The 25,120-nt window shown below is 47.6% G+C and overlaps 2 protein-coding genes across 2 annotated transcripts in view; one reads left to right on the top strand and one right to left on the bottom strand.

The window, feature by feature from the left end:
• FPGT (fucose-1-phosphate guanylyltransferase) overlaps positions 1-25,120 on the bottom strand; it is a 70,972-nt gene that overhangs the window by 6,208 nt on the left and 39,644 nt on the right. The window lies entirely within an intron of this gene.
• Positions 1,694-25,075, top strand: ERICH3 (glutamate rich 3). Its single transcript, XM_068199047.1, is given in 19 exon segments — positions 1,694-1,719; positions 4,705-4,798; positions 5,385-5,495; positions 6,141-6,212; positions 7,931-8,050; positions 8,996-9,079; positions 9,533-9,682; positions 11,020-11,247; positions 11,857-12,031; positions 12,784-12,979; positions 14,936-15,234; positions 16,981-17,205; positions 18,961-19,428; positions 19,708-19,854; positions 20,647-21,946; positions 22,732-22,838; positions 23,235-23,333; positions 23,336-23,457; positions 23,460-25,075. Coding segments are annotated over 19 exon segments (4,068 nt in total). The 5' UTR covers positions 1,694-1,699; the 3' UTR covers positions 23,511-25,075.

The raw sequence follows: 25,120 nt of genomic DNA, 5'->3' as shown, positions 1-25,120 counted from the left end.
GTATTTGTGCCGACTTTGGCATCTGCAGGAGAGGTTTGGGGTTCAAAGTGAGGAGTTGTGTACAATGCAAGGCTCTGGAAACTGCTGTTCTATGTGTTTCCAAAACAGAAAAGAGTGGAATTGTTCTGAAAAGCAGTTGCTCTTGGTTAATTTCGTTGTGTCCCAAATAAATGCTGCTTACCTTTTCTAGTCATTTAAAGTGTAGTTGCCTCTCTATTATAATTGTCCTGTGTCTGTTCCTGACTTCTTGCTGTGCTGCAGGATGATACAATAAGTTAGTTTAAGACTTTAATTGCAGAGTTGGGAAGAGAAAATATCAAGAGAATATTTATGTCAAGAACTGCTCCATTTACAGAAGGCAGGTCAATATTGAGGTGGGTGAATCAAGCCACAGAAAACTTGAGGATGGTGAAGTCTAACATTTTGGAACAGATGCATCAGGAGGGATGGTTGTCCCTGCTATTCCTCACTGCAGGGATCTCCGCTCACATCAGTCACTCTAGCCCCTGGAAGCATTACCTTGTGAGTTTGTACTTCAACTGGGACTCAGTTGCAAGAACTGCAGGAAGAAGGGAAAAACGAGCATGGAAGGGTGGTTGTATCTCCTTTATTTCAGTAAATCAGGTGTCTGTTGCCAATGCACACTTCGATGCTTCCTGTCATCTGGACTGAGAGATGGAAATCAGGATTGATATTGGAAGTGCATCCTGTCATCTTGTGATATATTTTTAAGTTCCTGGTTCTGTGTTGTATGAAAATGCCTTCTCCATACTTCTATTTTTAACTTTTTTCTTCTTATCTCTCTCCCCCCTCCCTTTTTTTCTTTCCTCCTTTTCCTTTATTCTTTTCCTTTTCCCATCTTTCTTTTCTGTTTTTTCTTTTTCCTTCCCCTCCCCTCCCAGTCCGGTTGCTGCAGCGCCAGGGTCCCGCAGCCCCACGCCAGCCCCGCCCAGCTGGAGTCCTGTGGCCAGGTCCAGGCCCCTCAGTACAAGAACGACAAGAAGCTGCTGGAGGGGGTCCGGCAGAGGGTCGCAGAGATGATGAGGTGTACTGCATCTGAAGCATCTCTCGAACGCCGAGAGGCTGCCCAAGGTGGGCGTGCTTAGTGTGGAAAAGAGACAACTGAGAGGGGATCTCACCGATCCATACAAATATTTCCAAGGGGTGTCACAGAATGGTGCCAGCCTCTGTTCAGTGGTGCCCAGCGACACGATGAGGAGCAATGGCCATGAACTAAAGCACAAGAAGTTCTACAGCAACGCGAGGAAGAACTTTCCGTGGAGGGTGGCAGAGCTCTGAAAGAGCTGCCTGGGGCAGGTGTGGAGTCTCCCTCTCTGGAGACATTCCAAACCCAACTGTATGCGTTCCCGTGTCACCTGTTCCTCCAGGTGACCCTGCCTCGGCGAGGGATTAGACTTGGACTCTCCAGACGTCCCTTCCAACCCCAACAGTTCCGGGGTTCTGTGATTCTGGGGCGACAGGCGGAGCACCGGCCCCCTCCCGTCCCTCCCGTCCCTCCCTCCCTCCCTCCCTCTCGTTTCTCCCTCCCTCCGTCCCTCTTGTGTGTCTCTCCCTCCCTCCCTTTCTCCCGTCCGTCCCTCCATCCGTCCCTCCCTCCCTCCGTCTCCTGGCGACGCCCGGGACGCGGCGGCAGCGCCGGTGCGGGGCAGCGCTGGGCCCCGCGGCCGCCGCCGCTGCCATGAGCGCCCCGCAGCCCCGGTGAGTGCGGCGGGGCCGGGGCCGGGGCCGGGACCGGGGCCGCTCCGTGCCGGCCTTTCAGCGCTGCGGGAATGGTGACAGGCGCGGGGCCACCAGCGGCGCCTCCCTGCAGCCCGCTGGGGGAGAGAGCGGGGCTGGGGGTGCCCCGACCTGCCCGGGGAGACCCCGGGGAGCCTGCCCGGTGCGGGCGAGCGCCCGGCACCCCGAGGGCTCCCGTTCGGTAAGGCCTGCCTCTGCGCGGGGGTGATGGAGCCGTGGGGAATGGGGCTGCTGGCTGCAGGTGAGTCCCTGGTTACCTGCCTTCGGACCTGCAGGTTTTGAGTTCAGAGAGCCCGGACTTCCCCGAGCTGATGTCACAGACCAGCAGTGAGGAGCACAGAATCTCTGCAGGTCTCTGTGACAAATTTCGGCACATCGTGGTATAGCAGGCAATGATCTGAATAAGCAAGCAGCGGTAGAACTTGCTCCTGGGCCACACAAGCAATCAGTAGCAGAACAGTCCTTTGGCTTCCAGCTCCGTGTGTGGTTGTGAGGCTTAACACTTCCTCTGGGGGGGGGATGGCAGACGGGTGCCAGGTAGAGCACAGGCACCACGATCCCCTGTGACTCTGCCAATTAGTAACTCAAGCTTTGGTGCTCTCTCGCATCATCTATTTGGTGATCACTGACTTAATTGCACTGTGAAATATTAACTGTGAAGGTTTGCTTTACAAAACCCATGGGATGCCTGCTGTGGTTTTGATATCCTTCCAAAGAAGTGAGAGTGGTCTTAAAATTTACTGTGGTACACAGCTCTGGCTCTGAGTGTAGGGCTTTGGGTAAGCTGCCAGCTGGGAACAAATATACTGTAAATAAATAATAGTGTCGATGATCATAGCATCACAGAATTCTAAATAACCTGAAATATAAAATTACTGACCTAAGAGTGACATGTTGTCACTGGCTGCGATGCCAGAGAAACAAACATGACACTTATCTTGAGAAGAGCTTCAGACATACCCCAGGAATCTACAGATCAGTCAGTTTATCTTCTGTACCAGGAAAATTGTCTGCTATTCTAATAAAACCCCAGCATTTTTAGAGAGAAGAATGAACAGGATAAATGGGCAGAGAAAAAGGAGTCCTAGGAACACCCAGAAAAGGGATGTGATTACTGTGAGACATGGGCTGTATAAAGCTGTCTGAGGCTACTGCTTTCCCTTTCCTGTGTTTTTTCTTAACATGGATTTTGTCAGTTCTGCACTTCTGCCTGTTGCAGAGGTTTTAAAGGTGACATTTGTGTGTGGTTCTTTAATGCTGGAACCTTGAACAAGACAGCTCAGACGAGAACTTCTCTTTTCCTTTCATTGATACCAGGAGCAGGCTAAGCGGGACCAGTGGCTGCTTTGCTGGAGTGTTCCTGGCCATCCCCGAGGCACTGGCCCATGCCAGCATTTATGGCCACAGGGGATTCCAGGGCTGGAACGCAATTCCAGGGCTGCAGCACGGCACAGCCTGATCCCGGTGGGCCCTCTTGCATTCTTTCCAATGATTTAATGGGTGTTGGTTCAGGCCCAACACATTTCCTTATTTCCTCTAATACCCTTTTGAACTCTGAATTTAATTCAATATTTTTGAGGGCAAGCCTGTTCGTAATTTAAATGACAAAATGCATGTTCTGAGACTTTGGTGAAACAGAAATTGCCACATCACTGTGTTCTCATGGGAGCTGCATTTTAACTAGTTATGTGGTCCAGCATATCTTAGGTGGTAGGAAGTAAATTAAAAGGAGTTGGATTGAGTATCTCCTCTGCCTCAACATGCAGTTGCCAGGTGATACCATAAATGAATACTTAGGAAAATTGGTAGAATCATGTGGTGGTTTCAAATGCAAACTCTGGATTAAAAAGGTAACATAGAACAGTTGCTATCCTACCAGTGTTTAACCAACAGGTATGAAATGGTAACCTACATTGTTTGTTTAAAGTTTAATTTGTTGTTGGCAGCTACCTTTGAGGTTATTGTGAAACCGCATGTAAAATTCCTGTAAATCCATGATCTCTTTACTTCACAAAATTTCTTTTTTCTTTCCTTGAATATGCTTTTGTGTGTGGCAGATCAGCCTAGCAATAGACATGTAACTGAGTTATCCAGCTGAAAGGGATGTAACAGAGGAACAGTGCATTTAGATCTACAGCCAAAGAAAACAAGAGTTCAGTCTCTTGTGTAACTTGAGCCCAGAGAGCCCAGAGGTCAGGCTGGACATATTGTGACAGGTACCTGAGTGTGTAAACTGTACAAATGTGAAAGGATTTAGAGTATTACAAACGGCATCCTACTGTCACTGGCTTCTCTATTTGTCCTGTTTTCCAGAGGGTGAAGTAAGATACAGTTGTGCTAAGAATAGTTGAAAAATATAACTGCTAATTATGAATTCTTCCGATTTTGTGTTCAACTTTCACATCTGAAGTTCAGTTTTTTGAAACTTTGATCTTTGGTAACTGTGATGATTGTAGTGAGGCCCGGGTCCAGGTTGCCCAGAGAAGCTGTGGCTGCCCCATCCCTGGGAGTGCTCAGGTCAGGTTGGATGGGGCTTGGAGCAGCCTGGGCTAGTGGAAGGTGTCCCTGCCACCAGCAGGGCCCCTGGCAGAGTGCCTGGGGAGCTGTGTCTGTGCAGCTGGACTGCAGCTCCAGGCACACCATGGTCAGGAGTTGCTGTGAGCTGCTGGTGGAGGAGGCTGTCAGGGCTGGCCTGGCAGTGCCGTGCCGCGATGGTGGCAGCGCTGTTCTACACTCAGCTCTTGGCCTTAGGTACCAATCACGTGTTTCTGATAGGAATTTCCAGGAGGCCACAACATATTGCTTTTACATAATCTGATGGGCACTTACCTGACCAAATCCAGGCAGCATTTTGTGTAGCAAACTATTGGGTAGCTCTGTTTAACTTAGACTGTAATAATTTGTCAGTCAAGGGGATTATAAACATCTCCACTTTTTTTATTGCAGACTTCTTGAAACCTATAACAGTCTTACAGACAAACACCTGGTTGGATATTTCAGCAATGCCAGGATAAGACGACATCTTCAGAAATCAGGACTGGTGAGACTGAAAAGTTTCCCTCAAGTTTATGCTTTTTTCCCCATATTTCCTTTTGCTCATTTGAGTTTCCCTCTGCAAAGTGTTTCAGTTTGCAGATATACAGCATCATACTGATTCACTCATGGTTTTTACATTGTGAAATGTAAGAATCTTTGACTTGTTTAAATAGCTTCAGTGTTATTTTTTCAGAAGTGTTTAATGGAAAACTGAAGGATTTGGTAAAAGTGAATATGCTGAACATTTTGTTAAATACACTGGTGCTCTCCTAGGTGTGACTCTTTTGCACAGGCAGGTGCAGTAGAGCAGCAAGTGTTTAATCCTTTCCACCCCTTTGGGCAGTGGCCTGTGAAGGGTAAGGCTGAGCCCTAGGCTATTAGAAATGTGGCTGCTGCTCCTTTCATTTGGCTGGTGGAGTTCATGGGGTCAAAGATAATACAATGCTGGAAGGTGAGTTCCAGCACCATGGCAGGGGCAGAGGTGGAAACAAACCAGGAGGAGGAAGTGGTCTTCTGGGAAATTGTACTGTTTGAAAACATACTTGATTTCATCTTCTCCTTTTCAGTAACATTATGTTTGTGTGTGGCAGATCTCAAGGAGCGGAAGAATAATACCTGAGAAGGAATACCGTCTCAATGCTATGAGAAGGGACCACCAGAGATACGTCCAGGAGTGCTTGGCTGATGCCATATTTCATAAAGTCCTTGACACCAAGGAGGTGTGCCCTTACTGAGGATGTGTGAGCCTTCTCAGGTGTTTCCTCACTGACAGCCAGGGACTGCTAATTGTACTGGACTGCTTTCCATGGGTGCCCTCATGCTCCCCTAGAAGGCTCTTTCCTGCTGGGAAAATGGACAGACTTTGTGCATGGGGTTCTCCACATGAAACCTCCATGGGTCTCTCACTGTCAAACCATGCTATTGTGAGAGCAGGCATTGTCCTGGCTTCCTTATTGCTTTTTGACAGCTCTCAGATTATGAGATGATATTCACAGGGCTAGTTTGCTTTAAAAAATGCTGATAAAAACAAACCAGATTAAACATATTTATATATATATTGTCTGAGTACAAAATTTGGGCATGTTCCTGTGGGATATCAGGAATGGAGTTGGTTCCTGCAACTTTACCAGCTTTACCAGTGCTCAGTTTTTCCCTTGGCTGTGTGAATATATGCAGGTGAAGTGCACATAGATTCAACCCACAGTAATTTTATTACAGGGCTCAATGAGGGCTCCCTGAGGCCAGGGAGAAGGCATGGGACAAGCAGGACAGAAGCAAGAGTTCTTGCACACACTGACATCTCATAATGGCCAGTAATGGGATTTCTCTTCCTCTTATATTGATAGCATCATCATCAACTGGGGATGAAAAGGAGACTTGATTATTCTGCGAGGAAAGAGATGATGCAGCCAGTCAAGGTAAGGCTTCAGCACTGCTGATGGGACCTGGCAGTTTTGCCTGTGTTGAGTAATAACCATGAGCCTGACCAGTGATTCACTGGGACAAGTGCTCTGTCTATGACATGGAAAAGTACAAGAAATGTGCAAGTAGAGGATGATCCTGCCCCAGTTACATCTCCTTCGTCCTTTGTCCAGAAGTTCAGGAGCTTCCATTTATGCATTTAATTCCTTCTGAATCTTGTTATTGCATGAAATGGTACCTCCTTGCATTTCTGTGTAGTAATAAATGTATCTGCTTTCTGATATGTCTGTTCGATGCTCCATTGTTCTCAGTCTGACAAAAGTTATTAAATGTTCTCTTTTCCCAAGGCATCTGTGGTTTTACACACGTTCTTCACATTCCTTCTCAGTTTTCCAAGTTGAAGGTCCTCAGTCTGAATTTTTCTTACCTGAACTATTCCAGGCTTCTCATTACCATTGCTATTTTTTTACCTTTTCTTGTTCTACTCTTTCTGCTTTGAAATGGGGAGCCATAACAGAATGAATAATTCAAGATATGTTCTCCTCTAGTAATTCTAAACCTCTCTGCTTTTGACTGCTGATAAGCACTGAGCTCATGTGTTTGGCTGTTTGCCTCTCCACAGGATTTGGGCAGAACTGGCATGTGAGAAATCAAAGAGTTTTTAGGAGTCTTCATTTAGGTGTCATGTAGATTGAACTTGATTCTCTAGTTAGAGTCATGAAAATCCCATAGAAGTCAATGGTTTTTCTCCCCATGCAATCACCTGAATTCATATGGGAAAAGTCATCCTCATTTCGGCAGAAACATGCTCAGAATTTTATTTCTGTATTAGGAACCTGAATGCTTTGAGAAGAGTGCCTTGAGAAGGTGGCTGCTTCATTGAGCAGCTGGTAAACAATGTCAGGTCTGTTAAACTGTAAATAATACATCTGTAAGCAAGTCATGGGGTAAAGAGAGGAGGAGATTTTCCTGAAAGACACTGGTCACTATGGAAATTGCAAAGGTATCATTTGCTGATGGAACTCCTGTGGAAGGAAGTCACCCCATGGAAGCAGCGATTCTGGCACCCTGTCAAGGGATCCTGGGCTTGAATAATTTTGGAACGTAAACCAGAACTGCTTCCTTCAGAAATACACCTGCAGACACCTGATCTGTGTGTGCTGTGCTGTCGTGCTGTGAGGCAGGATCCTGGCTGGAGCCAGCGGTGTAATTTAATTCTCACCTCATCTGTTCAGTGAATTCATCTGAGTCGCTCGTCTGAAAGGAAAGGAGAAAGGCAGATGGCTGAGCAAGGGAGGGTGAGAGACAGAGCTGTCTGTTTCCAGTGGGGCAACCATCCCAGCATTGGGTTGGTGAGAAGAGAAGGTGGGGAGAGGCTGCAGTCACAGCAGGGAAGTGGCAGGTGCACTCAAATTTAAAAAAGAAAGAGACTTTCAAATAAACCAAGAATTGTGAGATACACAGAAAGAGACAAGAATTGAATCTAGTGGTCAGCAGCTGGAGAGAGCTGCAGGAAAATGAATCAGAGGTGGGGACAAGTCTTTTGCTTGTCCCCCACATTCTCCCGTGATTTCCTTTCTTTCCTTAACTAGCTGTTCCATCAGGTCCAGGCCAGCTGATTGTCACAGCTGTCCAGTGAAAGACAGATGTAATGAGACAGATATCTCTGGTTTTGGATTCAGTGCCTCAGAGACATAAATTCTTTTTCTTTCAGATGGACCAATTAATGGGAGAAGTCACCCATACATACTCCCCGCATCCCCCAGTTGCTCCCAGGAACCACCATGCGCTCTGTCCTTTAGTGTCTGGAGAACGCACTGGCCGCTCACAACAGGTGGGTGTCAGCTTCTCCATGGGCTACCATGGGTGCACAGACAGCTGAGAGTGTGCCCATGGACCTTAGTTCACAGCACTCACTGCCTGGATCATTCTGGGTTAGGGCCTCATCCTTGATCACTCGAGGCTGATTTCTTGTTTGTGTTAAAGAGGAATCTCCAGAAGCTAGTGTTGCAGGAATGGCACATCAGAACCCAGAAAAAAAACCCAAAAACCTTTGCTGTCTGATAAATTTGCTTCAGTGTTTCCCTTTTAGCTGCCTCATGACTTCAGGCAGGCCAGTATCAGTGTGTTGAGCATTGTCAGTGGACACAGGGGCTATAGACAAGGTTACACGTTGTAAAGCCCTGAAAATGGTGGGGGTCTTTTAGAAAACAGAGTTGAAGGGATGAAATCAGACTGGAGCTCATTTCAGAAGGTTGTGGTCTAGGAGATCTGACTTTTGCTCTTTGTTAACAGCAAAGAAGGAATGTTAATAAACTCTTGAAATGTTGCTGTTGAGCAAGACGGGAATAAAATGACTCCAAGTTAGAAGGCAAATAATTAAACTCTGATTTATTTCAAATGCACCGCTCTATTTATAGGGAACATTGTGCAGACTAATTTCATTGGTCTTAGAGTAAAAACATCTCACACCATTGGTGTGCAGTGAATGATGCACGGTGGCAGAACATATCTATAAACAATGTGAACAACAAGATAGATTAGAGAATTATTTACATTCTTTCCCAACTGTCTCCCAGGCTCTTGCCTGGTTAGAAAATCCTCTCTTTTTCTCTCTGACTGAACTGAGAATATCCACATTGAAATATAATGGTACTAAAGCCTGAAGTCAAAGGTCAAATATCTAGGTCAGTTTCAACTGGTTCTCTATATCAATAATGATAATTGATGCAGATTGAAGAGAAACTTTTGAATCCTGAATGACCTTCTTTTCATATAGAGGGCACCTAGACTTGGAGTTGATTATGGTGGTGGACATTATTCGCATTATCACCGAACCAAGGATCCTGCCTGCTGTAAGGTGGTGAGTTAACCTCAGTTAAACAGTGGTGTTAGGTGTTAGCATTTTAACTTGGTATTCTGAAGGGTATACAAGGAAAACATGAAATAAAACAGTCAGAAAAAGCTGAATATTGAACAAAAATAGGTACGTTTTTGTTGTGCATTCTCTCTGGGTCCATGAGCTGAAGTCCACAGCACACTGCTACAGTTTCTGTGAGTTCATAGTGTTTGCTCCAAGGCTGTGTGGTGACGAGACAGTAGCAAACCTTGTATTTATGGCCAAGAGTTGTTTTGAATGGTCTCTTAGAGGTGCCTAAAGGGGTCTGGCTCTTTGGAGGCAGACTAGAAAATATCATGTCCTATAGGTATCTGAAATTATTCACCACTTCCAGATATCTTCATCAGTGCTATTATTTCTCTTTGTGGCACTGCTCTGCACTGAGATTTTGTCATTGTTTTCTTCCTCCTTTCGTAGAGTTCCTGTCGACCAAATACAGCTCCAGGAAATACACAGCAGCCCCCTCGCCTCCAGCCCCTTCTTGGCTGGGCTGCAGCAGGGTCTGTACCAAAGGCTTCCAAACAGAAGTGCCATGCACTGGAACATTATCAGCAGTTTGCCTGTGGGGTGAGGCTGTACTGTACTTCATTCTGAAAATAATATCACTTTAGGGACAGTTTTATAATATTGTTTAAGTACTGTGGTTCCCAGAACTGTATACGACAGGGAACATCCCTTTCAAATGGCATCAACTTTTGTTTAAACTGTCCTTTTTCACTTCCCCTCAATTTTCAAGACACTGTCTTACTGGTCTAATGCCCAATTCTTGATCACAGTGAGGAAAAATATGGTGACTTACCTTTTATAGCATAAAATCTTTCTGCATACAAAATTTTCTCCCTCTATGTAGATTTTCGCTTATGTAGAGAGAGAGGCAGCACCTGGTTGACTCCAGGAACTTCAGAATAGTTTCAGTTGCAAGTCCTACAAGTTGTCATCGTCACTTACAAAGTAGCTGCAAGTAGCAAAAAATTCCTTTTTCTGATCATTCCTTCTACTAAATCACACTAGTGGACTTAGAGAATGAGAGTCAAACGTGGTCTTGATATGTTTGCAGTTACTTTCAAGTGATATTTGGACTTGTCTTCTGTTCTAGAAAAGCATAATGTAATTGGTTTTGTGATAAGCATTCCCTGGGGTGAGAGGGCTTTGGAGTGGGACTGTGATCTGCTACCACTGGCTGGCCGACTCTGTGTGAATAGCTCCCTTCTGTGTTTGCTGTTTATCAGCATGGTCATGATTCTTTCTCCAAGAATTTGCTGGTTGGTCCTCTTTATGTCCACTCAAATTATGGATGATTTAATAGTTTCTTTAGTGCTCATAACTGACAAAACAGCTAATTCAGATGTAAGTTCTGAGAACATGATGCAGAACTCAGAGCCATAGCATGCAGCATTTACAGAACTTGTTCTCTGGTAATGTCTTACTCCTAAGGGCTGTGGTCCATTTCATTCTGCAAGAGCACTAAATCTCTATTCAGATGAGGAAGCAGCATTTGGAAGTACATCTTGTATAACTGATGCCACGTGATGTTTCGGTTGGACAACTGGCTGCTCTGGGGATGTGCTTTCCAGCTGCAAGGGAGCAGCAGGGCTGCAGGGCTGTGCAGGGTTCTGTCCGAGATGAGATTTTGGTGGTGCTGGAGCCAGGGCTTGGTGTGCGGTGCTGTCTGTATCTCTGAGGGTGACATTTTCAAGCAGTATGAATGTTGCCTTGCAAATTAAAAGAAAGGGGTTTAGCACAGAAATATTTTAATGAGCAAAATTTCAGGCCCTGAGTTAAGGAGCTGTTTCAGAAGGATGTGTGTTGCTCAGTGTGCCAAGAAGTCAGACCATGGCCAGCTCCATATGCTCGGGAGCTGGTTTTTGCAAAGGCTGTGTCACTTCATTCAAATGTTTTTCCAGGGGGAGAGGCGTGAGTTACAGTGTAGGAACCCAGTGGAGTACATGGCTGGTGTGTCACCGTATCAGCTCCCTGTCATCAAGCGTCGTCTTCGTGGTCGCTGTGTGGTGCCAGTGCCACCGCCCCGCCCGCACGAAGGGGACAGGTGTATCCCTGGAATCAGGCATGGGCTGCCTGTGGAGAGATGGTTTCATCCCACCACTGGATTCAATGAACAGTTTTTGATCAATGTAAGTAGTCTCTGTCCATGTACAGGTGTATGACATTCCTCACTGGTGTATTTGCTTAATGATGAAAGATGTGCACACCTAGTTTGCATAAAGAAAATGTATAGCTATTAAAATATACAATTGCTATGCATGTCTCTGTAAATGAAAGCATTTGGTGTTTTTCATCAGTTGGGGAGAAAAAAGGTGCTGAACAACAGCCTAGATCAACAGTTATTCAAAACCTTCCACTTCAGACAATCTGATCCTGTCTCTGGCACTAGAATCTCAGGGATTTGTGAAATGCCTTGAGTCTATGAACACTGCATCAGTTACACTGTCTCCAGCCAGTTTTAACTCCTGTAAATAAAGCTGTAGGAACCCAGGACTGGGAGGGATGATATAGGTCATTAAACCTGGTCCCTACAGTTTGGGGCTATTCAATGCATTGGGTTTTCAGTTGGAAATATATCCCAGACCCTCTGCATATTACAAACACTTCCCAATTTAATCAGCTCAGTGCTCGTTATCAAAGCCTGGAAGTCTCAAGTGTGTGCTGCGCAGATGTGAGCTTTGTTTCTGCCTTTGTGGGAGCAGGGAGCTGAAGGCATTTCTGTGCATTTTCTGCTGCAGAATACCAATGGGTTCCCCAAGTCCCCATTGTGCAGCAACGCCCTCGTCACCATGATCTACCTAGGAAAGAGTAAGCACGTGTCTCTCCGTGACTGGAAGGATGAAATCAAAGTCTATCAGCAGTACTGTGGAACAGAAAACATCTGTGTCTATAAAGGCGACCTGTTGGAAGGGGGTAAGGATGGAGTCAGAGAGTTCGTATTGATTGTGGCAACACTGTTTTTTTGCTAAAACTTTGCCCTGACATCAGAATGATTACAGCTCAGTTTGGTCAAGATATATGCATCCAGGGATGTTTGTACCATCTGCCTCCACATTAAATCTGGACCTACTGTCCCATGGTTGAAAGTGGGGTTACAATTACTTTTGCAATGATGATAGAAGATTTTAGAGAATTGATTTAACAAAATACTTGTGGCTTATGGTAATTTTCTGTAGAGATATATGGTTAATAGAGCAGTTGTAGCAATAAACTGTCCTTAAAAAGGGGTTATCTGAGTTGCTAAAATACATCAGTGAATGTTGATTTTTATTCCAGAAGGAAAAGTACATAGTGGGAGTGTGGCTCCCATCTCTTTTCATGGGAGTGCAATTCCATCACTGCAGTAAAAGATGAATTGTGTTCTGGGAAACTGGACACAGGAAATGGCTGGGAGGCTCTGGCCTTTGTCCTGCTGTAGCAGTGAGTGGCCAGACTGACAGTGTGACACTTATCCTAGCTGACCCTTAGGATCCTGGGGCTGGCAAGAGCCAGGGCTGTGTGTGTGGAGGGGTAGAGTTTAACCAACTGTTGAACACACCTGAGAACCCCAGTGCCTGTCCACAGAGGGCTGGGTACTGTGGAGATGCAGTTAAGACACACCAGTTGCTACAGGCTGACAGTGAAGCATAATGGTTTTTTTGAACCCTTTATTTCTGTGGTTGCAGACACCTTCCAATTCATCTCGAAGAGGTACCTCGGTTTCCCGTTCAGCCTCACCTTTTTCCTCAACGGGCTTCAAGTTGACAGGCTGAGCTGTTGCTGTGAGTACAAAGGCTTCCAGTGCAAGAGGCCTTCCCGGCTGCAGCGCAAAAACACCTACTTCAGGGTGCTCCATGTGGCAGGAGCACCTCCCTGCTACAGGTATGGAGAAAGTGCTCTTTGCTCACAAGGACTTTGTTTTGAGAGTTTCTAACTCATTCCTCTTCTTTTGTCTCTCTGGCTCCACACAGCTCTGTAGAGCCTGCTGTGTTTCTCAGTGCCCCATGGAAGGTGCAGGAGGGAGGTCCCCTGTCAGGGTCTCACATCCAGGGGTGCCAGCACAGCCGGTGCCCGTGGCTCCTCAGCCTCCCGTGGTGTGTGCACAGAGCGGGGACAGTGCTTGTGCTGGACACGGGGCAGTGGCTCTGGGGTGGGGACCTGTGCCACCCGTGTGGCTGCAGCCACAGTGGCAGTGGAATAAATACTGAGCATGCTGCTCAGTCAGCTGTGGTTTCCAGAGGCTTTTTTTGTGATAATTGATTTTAAAACAGCTCTGTCTCTGAAGTGAGATTCTGCTGTAATAGCCCCAGCTTCAGAATAAGGCAGCACTGAATATTTGCCATGGTTAAGAAACCAAATCTCTGCAGAGAGGTCTTGGGTAAATGTCAGTGCTGTGACCAACAGCTGTGATTCTGCCAAGAGGCTTTAATTTTCATAAAATCTTCCTTTTCTGTAATTCTTAATTCAGGCCATACAAGTAAACTTATGGACATGTGGATAATTTAAAATATTTTATGTTAATTTAATAAATAATTTCTAAAAGAGCAGCAAGCAGTTGGGACAAGAGACTCTCCACAGAGGTGTACTCTGTTCCTTCAGATAAGGACTGAATTCTAAGAAAAAAAAATGCTAGTTTGATTGTACCATAGTTTTTGCTCCAGTCTAACAATGAACATGATTTACCTTCATATTGTATCCATTGCATGTTCAAAGGAGTCAAAAGCATCTGAATTCAGAATGGCTATAGTGGCTATAGATTTTAGGAAATGCCCCAATCTCAGCTTTTTGTGATTTCTATAAAGATTTGAAGTAAATTTTCGGAATTTAATATAGTATCCAAAAATTGGATTAATTAATTCCTAACTTACTCCCCCTTTCTGTCCCCCTTTCCCTCTTACTCTTAGTGACATCTGGCTTTTCCTGACCTTATCAATCCAGCTGACTTTATCTGATGACTAAAAATCATCTCCATGAACCTGATTTTCCCCATAAATGACAACTATTTTCACAGCTCTTCAGGCCAAGTGCACTTGGGTTTGTTTTCTGCTCTATGACATACATTGACTGCCCACTCTGGTTCCCAGTAAAAGTCCCAGTTGATTTTCCCTGGTGGATCACGGCTTTGGCTCACAACGAGGTGATGCTGCAGTGATTTCTGTACCATGCTGTAAGCCTTGGTCTGAGAGCTTTCTGCTGGCCAAGGTCCAGCATTTCTGTACAGCTCTTGACTGTAAGAGAGAGAGAGCATATCATTCAATTTTAGACAAGAGGGGCAGTCTCAACAACTCATTCAGAATGCTTTGTTTTCCATCTGTTTGGGTTTCTTTTAAGTAGGTAAACAGAACAGAAACAGAAAATTACTAACTTTCAACCTTCTTCTTCCCCCACAGTTCTTAGACACAGCAGATAAGTTCAGAAACCCCCAGTCTTAGCCACAAACCCTCAGGTATCACACTACTGGGAGTTATAGCAGGATCTGGATCCAGAACATGTCTGACTCAGAGCTCGTCTGCCTTTCTCAGTGGTTCTGTCTTCACAGCCAATGCTTGGTGCAGCTTCAAATTAATGGGCACTTGTAATAATTTTGGTTCTGTTTGTATGTCAGCTGTCGCCTGTAAGTGCAGGCACCATTACTGTCCTTCAAGGAAGAACTGCATCTGTGTTAGGGGAGCTCTCAGGGATTTCAGGGTGCTTCTCCTTGTGAGTCACTGTGGTGGTGCAGAGGCAGATGGGTGCTTGGTTTCCCTGCTAATAACAAGCTGAACTCACTATGTCTGCTGCCCTCCATAATTCAAAGGAAGAAAAATGTGATACTTCCTAATTTGTGTTATTTTACAGGTGCTTTCTTGCGATGGGTCTGGACAAAAAGCTATTCCCTCCCAAGAAGAAGAGTAGGTACTATAAGAAGCAGCAAATGTGTTCCTGCTCTCCCTACTGTGTGCACAGCCAGCCGCGTGACAGCAGCGTGGTGCAGAAATCACGGACAGACTCAATGTCAGTCACCACACCGAGTAATGAAGTAAGTGTGGAAGCTACTGAAGAAACACTGGAGACTGAAGAGGAGTCCAGCGAAGAAGAAGTGGAAGACCAGTCTAATAAGGAGACCGAAGACAGTCAGGAGGACACCAGTGAAAATGGTATAGTATTCCCAAACAGGAGCAGGGGATGGTTCTAGAGAAGTTATGGGATTGTGGACCTCCAGCTTTGACTTGGGCACGAGAAATGTAGTGATGTCTGTATCTGGGCCACAGAATTAGAGGGGCTCCTCTCAGCCATGCAACAGGATGAGGTGGTTTGCAAGAGCCAAGAAAGTGAGTAAGGAAGAGTGGTGAGGCAATGACACAGGTTCCCCAGAGCAGCTGTGCCTGCCCCATCCATGGAAGCATTCAAGTCCATGTTAGACGGGACTTGGAGCAACCTGGGATAGGGGAAGGTGTACTCAGTTATGGGAGAGGTGTTGAGCTCAGTCTCTGCCTTTACTTCCTCCTTATCATAATCTTCTTTGGAGGCAATCACATTCACAGAGAGATTTTAATTCCCACTTCCTATTCCTATTTTTGCTTTCACAGTCTTGCAGTACTGGTGGTCATCTGACACTCGTTAGTCCCTCCGGATGTGTGTTTGGGATTAATGAAGCCTTTTTCCTTCAGGAGGAACTGCCCTTCTGACAGAGACCTCACTGCCAACATTGCAATTGGAATCTCAATTGATTTTTAATACAGAAAAATAAATCTCCTTATGCCCTTAGTTCTCGTTGTCTTGGTAATTGTTTGTTTGCCTTAATGGTTCTGCATCAGGAGCTCTTCATTTTTGTCCTTGCTGTTCTGTCACTTCAGTGTGCTAAAAGCCCTGATGGAAGGAAAGGAGGGCAGCAGTAAAACCTGCAAAATGAAGAATGATGGCCACAAGGGACAGCTGGTGTGGCAGCAGTGCCAGCTGGCCTGCATGGTGCAGGTGTGTTCCCCGCGTGTGCGGGGAGCCCGCAGCAGCAGGGCACTGTCTAGATTTTAGGTGGGAATCCCCGACATCCCTGTGCAGGTGCCTGGGATGTGCCCAGCACAGCTTTGGGGGGAAGGGGAGTCTTCTCTAATGCATCTGCATGAAGAGGGTCTTCAGAGCCAACAAAGTGCTGTGAAGGTCCAAGACTCGAGGATCCCTGTGGATCCTGTCCAGCTCAGCATGCTCTGTGATCTATCAGATGTCACAGCTTGTCAGGCTGGTGCCTGGCTGAATTTCAGAATGTGGATATAAAAGTGGTAATTCTGCGCAGGCTTTGTTTGTACTGGGATTTCCCCTGGGTCCTGGAGGAGCACGTTAGAGCAGTGTGATAACAGTGCCCCTGCAGTGCCCTTTGGCTGGAGTTCATTAAATTCGCTGAGGTCATAAGACACTTCTTTGCTATTTAGCCATGTCAATATACATTTGTTGTATTTTGCACTATAATATATTACCTTTCTCCAGCTTTCTCAATTGCTTGTAATTGTTTTCATCACAACCAGTTTTTCTCCTGTAATAAGAGATTCTTAAATTTAATTTCTGAGTTTTCGCAGCTCTAAATTTTTCTAGTACTTTCCATGACTGGTAAATTTGTTTATTTTTGTTTTAATGTATTATTCATACCTGTAGTTTTGCTACATTTTTGCTACTCTATGAAGAACACAATGCTTTTTTATGATAATATGCTCTTACAATTCCTATCTGTGGTCTTAGATTCTCTCCTGGCTTTAAAAAGGCAGCAAATTCAAGGGCAAAAGGAGATTAATGATGTTAATTAATATTAACTCAGAACGTTAACACTGGCTCAGTGTTTCTATCTGCTTAAAAAGAACTTTTTAAATTGTGAATTCTGTTTCCTGTCTCACAGTACAATTCTTCTATTTTAGAATATGATGAAGATTTTGATGCAGATGAAGAAGTTAATGAAGAGGGACAGACTGGTGATCAAATGAATGGAATGTCAGGGTCATCCTCAGATGATAAAAACCATAATTTAGACTATGGAAAGGAGAGTGAAACCTCATCCCAGAAGGCACTGCAGTCCTCTGACAGTGAGAAAGATGAAAGTGACGGATATTCTGATGACAAGGACTCTGAAGACAATCTACAAGGTTAGTTTTGTTCATAACAAGGCTTGGAGAAGCTGACCTGATGCATGTTTTAGAGTTTGCATGTGTCCAGTGTGTATGTAGAGTCTGCATAGGAAAACCTATGCCCTTCCTACTGAAATGCTAAAAGACAGCTGTTTTATCTGCTGTTAATTGTGCCACTGGAGTGCAGGCAGCCCCCTGGCAGTGAGAGATGGGCCTTTGCTGAGCTGTTCAGGTTCAAGATGGAGATGGAGCCAGGCAGTAGGCTGGCTCTCAGAACCTGGCAGGACAGCCCTCCATGTCAGCAGGCACTCACACGTGGGAATCTGTGACCCCTTACACCTTCTGAGGGGTCCCAGGAAACCTGACAGGCCACCCTGGGTTTTAAAACTGCTGCCTTTAATGGCCCTGAATATGGCCCTAATTTATCTGGCTGTGCCAGAGATCTGGAAATAGTTAGATGGTCTGAAAGGAAAGGCGATGGTGCTGTGCAGGGCTAGGAGTTGGACTTGATGATCCTCGTGGGTCCCCTCCAGCTCAGCTGATTCTGTGATTCTGTGGTTCTGTGGTTCTGTCTGCAGAGGAACCCACTTGGTTTTCTCGTGATGGAGCAGGAGCACTCTGAGTGGGTATTGTAGCAGGGGTCCCCATAGCAGGGTAATAATTAACATTGGCTCCATGATTGCAGAAGGCTGATCAATAGCTTTATTGAACTATACTATATTATACTGCTATACCATATTACTATTCTATTAAGAAATACTCATGGCTCTCGCAGACAGTCCGATACAGACTGACCAGATTCGTTAATTGAAATCTAAGCACCTTCACCATGGGCTAATTAGGAAATCACCTTTTGGTAAACAAATCTTTATAACACATTCCACACGTGCACAACAACAGGTGCAACAAGTGAAGATAAAAATTGTTTCTCATTCTTTTCTCTGAGCTTTCTCACAGCTTCTCACAGCTTCCCAGGAAAATCCTGGGAAAGCTATCTCTCTCTCTGTTCAGAGGATATGTGCTTACTACAAGTGGGAATCTTTAAACTGGTGCTGTAAGGTTTCTTGATGCAACATGTTTTTCAGAACATGCACTTCTGCATGGATTATAGTTCTGACGCTTTTATTTTCTCGGCCTGACTGGATTTTTCAGTCTTGAGTTGGACCAATCTCTTCTTGAAGCCATGCAGGTTGTGGACAGCAGCAAGGCTGTGCAGCAGTCAGCTGTGCCATTCAGCTCAATGTTAGATGAAGAATTAGGGTTTTTTTTCCCCTCAAATTTTCCATTTATGAATTTAATATGATGATATCTGTATATTGTTTTAGAGGAGACAGTGAACTTCATCTCCAGTTCAACATGAAGGGTTTACACATGGTTTAGATCTTTCTAATATTCAATGAGTTAACAGAAGGGCACTGAGGGATTGTTGCCATGGTTGAAGTCTTTTATCAAATGAAGCTCAAGAGTCTATGCTAAACCCTGTCTGAGCCATATTTAGAGGTGCAATTGGAGGTGTATTTCTGTGTGATTGATAGAACTACTCTGATTTATTTTCATTATCAGATAAAAAACCTGCATGTTAAATGGCTTTAATTTTAATACTTCATACATCTGGGCAATGTTCTTCTATTTACACTTACTGGAATTTTGTCACAATATCCTCAGATGGTATAATTCAGAGAATGCTACTGGATGGGATTGTGTCCCTTTGTGAGTGCCCAGTGAATGCAGAGGTTTAGTGACAAATACTAAATTAAAATTTGCTGTTTTCAGAGAGGAGGCCTGCAGACTCTCTCTCATCCATGAGAACTCAGTGCAGCACTGAGACTGACTCTCATGCTGAAGTGATGGCAGACAATGTGAATGGCAAAGAGGACTGCAATATCAAAAGTACATCTGATAGTGCAGCACAGGCACACTATGGAAATGAAAATGGGGACAAGAAACTGCTCAGAGTGGAGGAAAATCAGGAGAATTCTGCGCTGGAAAATAAAGGAAGAGATGAAGCAGAAAAGACAAAAGCAGAAGATCTAACAGCAAGGGAAGAGACTAGAATTTTTCATGAAAACATAATGGCAACGCAGCATCAAAATCCTGAGGTTAATGGGGAATTCAAACAGACTGGGTCAGGAGAAAGTAACATGAATGAGGAGGAGAAATGTCCTCCAGTGCCTTGGGAAAGCGGGGTATTGAACATGGAGGATGGCAGCGAAGAGGCTCCTTGCAGTGAGGAAGGAGGTGGTGAGTACAGTCCCTCTGCACAGCTCTGCAGCCTGTGCTGCTGCATCTGCCTTGTGCTCATTTGTGGTACAGCATGGGGAGTTGCTGGAGCAGCTGTGAGCTCAGTATCCACTCAGAACATTAACACTGGCTCCGTGTTTCTCTGCTAGTGTTTCACGTATAAGGATTTGTCCAAAAATGAATTTTAAACCATTTTAAAGCTGAGATGCCTGAATAGCTTCTACCCCCTTTTTGCTCTTTAATGGTTTCCCTTTTTGCTTCCTGTTTTCTTTGTGATAGTTTTTGAAGATTGCAAACTAGTTCAGAAGGAAATAGCAAAAGTAACCGGAAATGATCATCCTGTGAATTCTGACCCTGAGCCTGGTGATTTGTGTGCCAGTGAGGAAGAAAAGGACGCAGCAAATACAGAGCATGGTGCCAGTGGAGGTAAGATTGGCTGTCAGTCAGGGACAAGGATTAAATTACTCACCTGAAGTCTTTTAACAAAAGTGTTGGCCCTTTCCCTTTCCTTTGGCTATCAAAGTGTCCTTGTGCTTTTTTTATTTCCTAACTTGTAAAAATTCAGGTGACGACTAGCTGGCACCTGTAGTCATGTATAATGAATGCTTTTTTGGCCGTTAAATGGTACCAGGAGAAGAATCCATAACATGAAAAAACTGTGAGTCAGGAAATAGCTGTGGAAAGCAGGAATGTAGTGAGGTTCCATGTGCTTTCTGTTACTGTTCAGCCTCCTTGGGAAATGCCTTGGTTCCCAGGGGCAGGAATTAAGCCCGTATTGTTCCCTGGTGTAATTACAGAATCCACAGGAAGCAGAGTGCTCTTTGTCCTTTCTGTGCATATTTCAGATGAGCATTTGTCAGCTATTTCTGACTTTCTGAGTGTCACTGTCAAGCTTATAGGTGTTGCAAACACACACACACACAGACACACACGAGCTCCCTGCAGGTAGGGAGGGAGATAGAGCAGGCAGGACAAGCATGATTGGCCTTGCATCAACATTTTTAGTTAAATTCTTTATGCCAGATGCCAGAACAGCAGTACTAAAGACACAGTCAGAGCACAGGGATGTGATGAGAAGCATCACAGCAAGTTTTCTTCGGGTGCCCAGGCTGATGTCCCTTATTGCTGAGCAGAAATGATACCTTTAGCACTAACCCTGTGAAACATGTAACACTGACGAGGTGCTGAGTAAACCAATGCTTGATTATTTCCCCACAGCACCAGATGGAGGTTTCCTGGCAGAAGGGAGGAGAAGCCCTGACGTGCAGGAGGCAGCAGGACAGGCGGCTCGAGAAGGGGCGGTGACAGGGCCGGGACAAGCCCTGGAGCAGGACGGTGCTGCCGAGGGAGATGCTGGCGGCGGAGAGGCCGCGGGAGAAGCTGCATGGGCGGGGGCTTCGCTGCCCCAGGCAGGCGCGGGGGCTGCGCTGCAGGAATCCGCACCTGGGGAAGGCGCCGAGGCAGAGGAGCATCCCAAAGGAAAAGGAACAGGGGAGGCAGTGCAGCTGGGCACAGAGGTGTCACCTGGGGAGCAGGAGGTGCTGGTGGAGGGGACGGAGAGAGAGGTGGCACTGGGAAAGCCAGCAGCTGGGGGAGAGGGGCCAGCAGCTGGGGGAGAGGGGCCAGCAGCTGGGGGAGAGGGGCCAGCTGGGGCACTGCCAGGATGGGAGGCAGACAGAGCCGTGCCCCAGGGGCAGGAGGAGGCCGGGGGGATCACTGAGGAGGAGGCTGCAGAGGAAGGCCTCAAAGCAGCAGGGCTGCCAGCAGAGGAGGAGGTGGGTGAGCCAGAGTCCGAGGCAGGGGAGTCCCTGGGGCAGGGAGGGTCTGCAGGGAAGGACACGATGGTGGGTGCTGTGTCAGAGGGAGAGGAGGCTGTGGAGGATGCTGATGTGGCAGCAGATGGGAATGCCAGAGCTGTCGGCCCTGAAAGAGGAAAGGCTGTTGAAGAAGACATTTCTGAAGGGGGGGAGGCTATGGGGAAGCCTGGGGTTCTGTGGGAAGCACTAGGGAATATGGAAACAGGAGAAGCACTGTCTGGAGAAGGGTTTGTAAAGCCAAGTGAGTTTTCCCAGCTGAAAGTGTCAGGGGAAGAGTGGATGGAGATGGGGAAAGCTGTCGCAGGAGCAGCAGTAGCACTTGAGCATGCTCAGGCTCTCCAAAGAGTGGAGCACACGATGGAAGAGTCTGTGGAGCCTGACAAGGGTCCTGTGCTGGAAGTGGTAGCGGGGTTAGGGGCACAGAGGGGTGCTCGGGTGGATCCTGTCACTGAAGGGTCATCACAGGTGGAGGAGACGCCGGCAGCGCAGGAGGAGGAGGGTGCAACCGAAGCACTTTGGAGTAGAAACCCGTCTGAGGGCAGCAAAGCAGAGACAGAGAGAGCAGTGGAAGGAGAACCCGAAGGAGAGGCAGTGGGAGGGTGTGCAGGGGCGGCCGGAGCGGGCTCGGGGGATGAAGAGGAGGCCACAGATGGAGCAGCAGGTTCAAACGAGCCGGCAGCTGGGACAGAGGGGTGGCTGAGGTGTGGACAAGCGAGAGGGAAGGGGAGGTCTCCCGGGGAGGGGGTGGTGGGCGAGGCGGCGCTGCCGCCCCCGGGGCTGTGCGGGACCCGGGCGGGGGAGCCCGGGCTGGTGGCCATCGCTGTGCTGGGCGGCCAGGCCGGGCGAGAAGCCCTGCCCAGGGGGCCGGCACTGCCCGGGGGGCCGGCAGGGGCCGGGGCCGGCGGGGTGGACACAGGGACGATGGCACAGGAGGGGGTGACAGGAGCAGTGCTGGGGGCACAGAGCAGGACAGGGGCGGCAGTGGCAGAGGAGGTGGCAGCCACGGGGAGAGCGGCGGTCGGGGAGGCCTGGAGGGCCGGGGAAGGGCTGGCCGATGCACCTGTGGCTGGTGGGCGAGCGGTGAAGCAGGAGGCAGCAGGAGGGTGCGAGGGACGGGGAGCGATGCCGGCGGGAGCCGAGGGCCGGCAGGAGGCGGAGGGGGAGCCGGGCGCGGTGCGGCTCGGGTCCCCAGGGCACCGAGCAATGCCGCCGGGGGCACAGCCGGCTGCAGGGACCGCCCCGAGCGCCCCGGCCCGTGGGGACGGGGGAGCGGCACCGAGGGCGAGAGGAGGGTCTGCAGGAGGCGAGGGGCTGTGCCCGGGCACCCAGCCACAGCTGGCAGCTCCCGAGACAGGGACAGCGCGGGGCAAGGACGGGCGGCAGGAGGAGGGGATAGAGCAGGCAGCAGTGAAAGCCGAGGGGAAACAGACGACTCCCTGTGAAAACACGAGCGAGGGCCAGGTGGCGGGTGCCTCGGCGAGTGCAGGGACCGCTGCGGGAGCCGGGGAGCCGAGGAAGGACAGTCCCGTCGGAGGGAGCCCAGGTGTCCTGGCAGCCGCTGCCGTGGGCGAGAGGAGCCGCAGTTCCCGTCAGGTGAGTCCTGCGTGGGTCACTGCCCCCAGCAGTCCCCAGGCTGATTCCTATCGGAGACAGGGGATGCACCACCTCGTCCCATTCCTTTATTCATTCCTTAAATATCTGCTGATGGTAGCTGGGTCAGGGGATGATAAATCCTTTTGGGTGGCGGCTTCTGCATTGTTTCCTATTCCGAAAATCCCGTGCAAATAAATTGCACTAATTCTCACAGACCCTCTGGCCGTGCAGAGCAGCTCCCTGTACCCAGCATGTGGCAGTTCTGGTGGCATCGGTTGAGCCCTGGGAGCAGGGCCTCTCTCTACTTTGGCCTCTCCTTGTAGGAGATGTCACAGCAGTACCTCAGTAGCTCCAAGTTCAGCACGCTTTCTGTGATGTTTGGTCATTGTTTTGTAGGACAGTGCAAACCCAGACCCACTCATCATGTCTTCAGAACAGCCTCAGGATGGGGAAGAAACTCTGCTCTGAGCTTTTTCTGCAGCTCCTCAGTGTTGTGTCCTGCCCTCAGCTGGCCGTGGGTTTGTGCCGGCTGGGATGTCACTCCTCTCTTCACCCTGTGAGTACCACAGCCACCTGTCACGTTTCACTGGAGCAGCTCCTCAGCGTGCAGTGCACAGCTGAAAAAAGCCTGTGTTTGCCAGCCCAGGAAACAGCACTCCTTTGGAAGGATGAAGACAGTAATCACAAGGATTTTTCCACAGCTGTCTGGCTTGTTTTTCTTGAAAACCAGAGAAATAGTGGACTGACTGAACTTCCCCTCCTCCCCAAGGCACCACTTGCTCCTGCAGGCAGGCAGGGCTTTTATCCTGGGATCTTCCCTGCCCGGTGCTAGGGGATGGGAGCCCTCCTGCATGTGCAGTGCCCCCTGTGCCAGGAGATGCGTGGGGGGCTTCCCTCCCCTTGGGCATCCAGGCTTGTTCCTGGCCACGCTTCAGAGCATTCTCAGCATGTGGAAGTGTTGGTGAAAGTTGTTAAATCAGAACAATTCTAGCAAGTATTTGTAAATGCATAAAGCCTGGCCTTCTGCTTTTGCTGGAGTCGCTTGGGAGTGGTCCATGGAACCTCAGCTGAGGCTGCCAGGAGGGTGGTCAGTTTAGAGTTGTCTCAGCCTGGTGCTGGCTGCCCATCTCTGCTGCCCATGGCTCTTCTCAGCTCTGCTGCACCTCTGGCAACACTGGGGCCCCCAGGACCCTTTAGGGCTGGACACTGGGGCTGGGTGTGCAGCAACCCCTAGGTACTCTAAACTTGGTGGGTGCAGCAGACTCAGCCCCACACAGTGGGGGACTGTAACTGGAAAAGACACTGAAATGAGCAGGATTTTGAGTGGATTGGTGCTGTCAGTCACTTCAGATCAATATACATGGAACTGGAAACTCAAACGTGATCAAGTGGTTGCTGTGTGTTTGCTCCTAGAGACATTCCTGTACTAGAGATGGTTGCATTTGTGTGTTCAGTCTGCACATGTCTCTAAGGGTTGTGTTTCCTGTGTCCATACCCACGCCTACACATTCACTCAGGCCTATTAAATACCTGTACCAGTCTGTGCAGCTCGTTCAATTTGTGCCAGGGCTTTAACTGTAGGAATAACCCCTGCCAGTGCAGCAGGGCCTGAGCTTCGGTGTCTGTCTCTGCTTGCCAGTGGGCTGACTGATGTTGGGCTGTTTGTGCCCCTCTAAAGCTCATGCCCAGGGCTGTGGGCGTGGTCACACCTGGGCATTTGGACACGTGGGTGGCAATTCCAGGGTTACAGGTGAGCAGAGGCAGAGAGGGATGCAGGGATTTGCCTCAGCAGAGATTCCCTGGGAGCCCCTCTGGGGCTGCAGGAGACCCAGGGCATCAGAGAAGGCCTTGATGAACAGAGCAGTGTGACTGTAAGGAACTGGAATGCTGACAGATCATTATTTAGCATTCTTGAAATATTTATCAGTGACACTTATGTGTATGGTTGTAACAATTGGGAGAAAGAATCCTGTGGTTAGGAACATATATGTGGACTTCCAAAACATTAGTGTCCCTGTCATTTGAGCAGGCAGACGTTTGCTAATAAGCAAAACCATGTCAATGGATAATTGTATAGGTTTGGAAAAGCTTCCCATGGTCCTTTCTGCTCTCCTATATGGTGCTAATTAGTAATTAACTTCAAAGTGAAAAGTAGGTTGCACTTGGGGATAAACAAGATGTGCAGCAAAAAGAAAAAAATACTAATTATTAAAGTGAGCATATGTGAGCAAAGCAAACTATCCAACAGTGTTGCCACTGGCAAAACTCATTCTTGGCTCATC

Source organism: Anomalospiza imberbis, chromosome 9 (assembly GCF_031753505.1).
Source record: "Anomalospiza imberbis isolate Cuckoo-Finch-1a 21T00152 chromosome 9, ASM3175350v1, whole genome shotgun sequence".
In the NCBI taxonomy this organism is placed as follows: Eukaryota; Metazoa; Chordata; class Aves; order Passeriformes; family Viduidae; genus Anomalospiza; species Anomalospiza imberbis.
The sequence above is the reverse complement of the archived record's forward strand: the minus strand, read 5'-3'. Positions and strand labels throughout refer to the sequence as shown.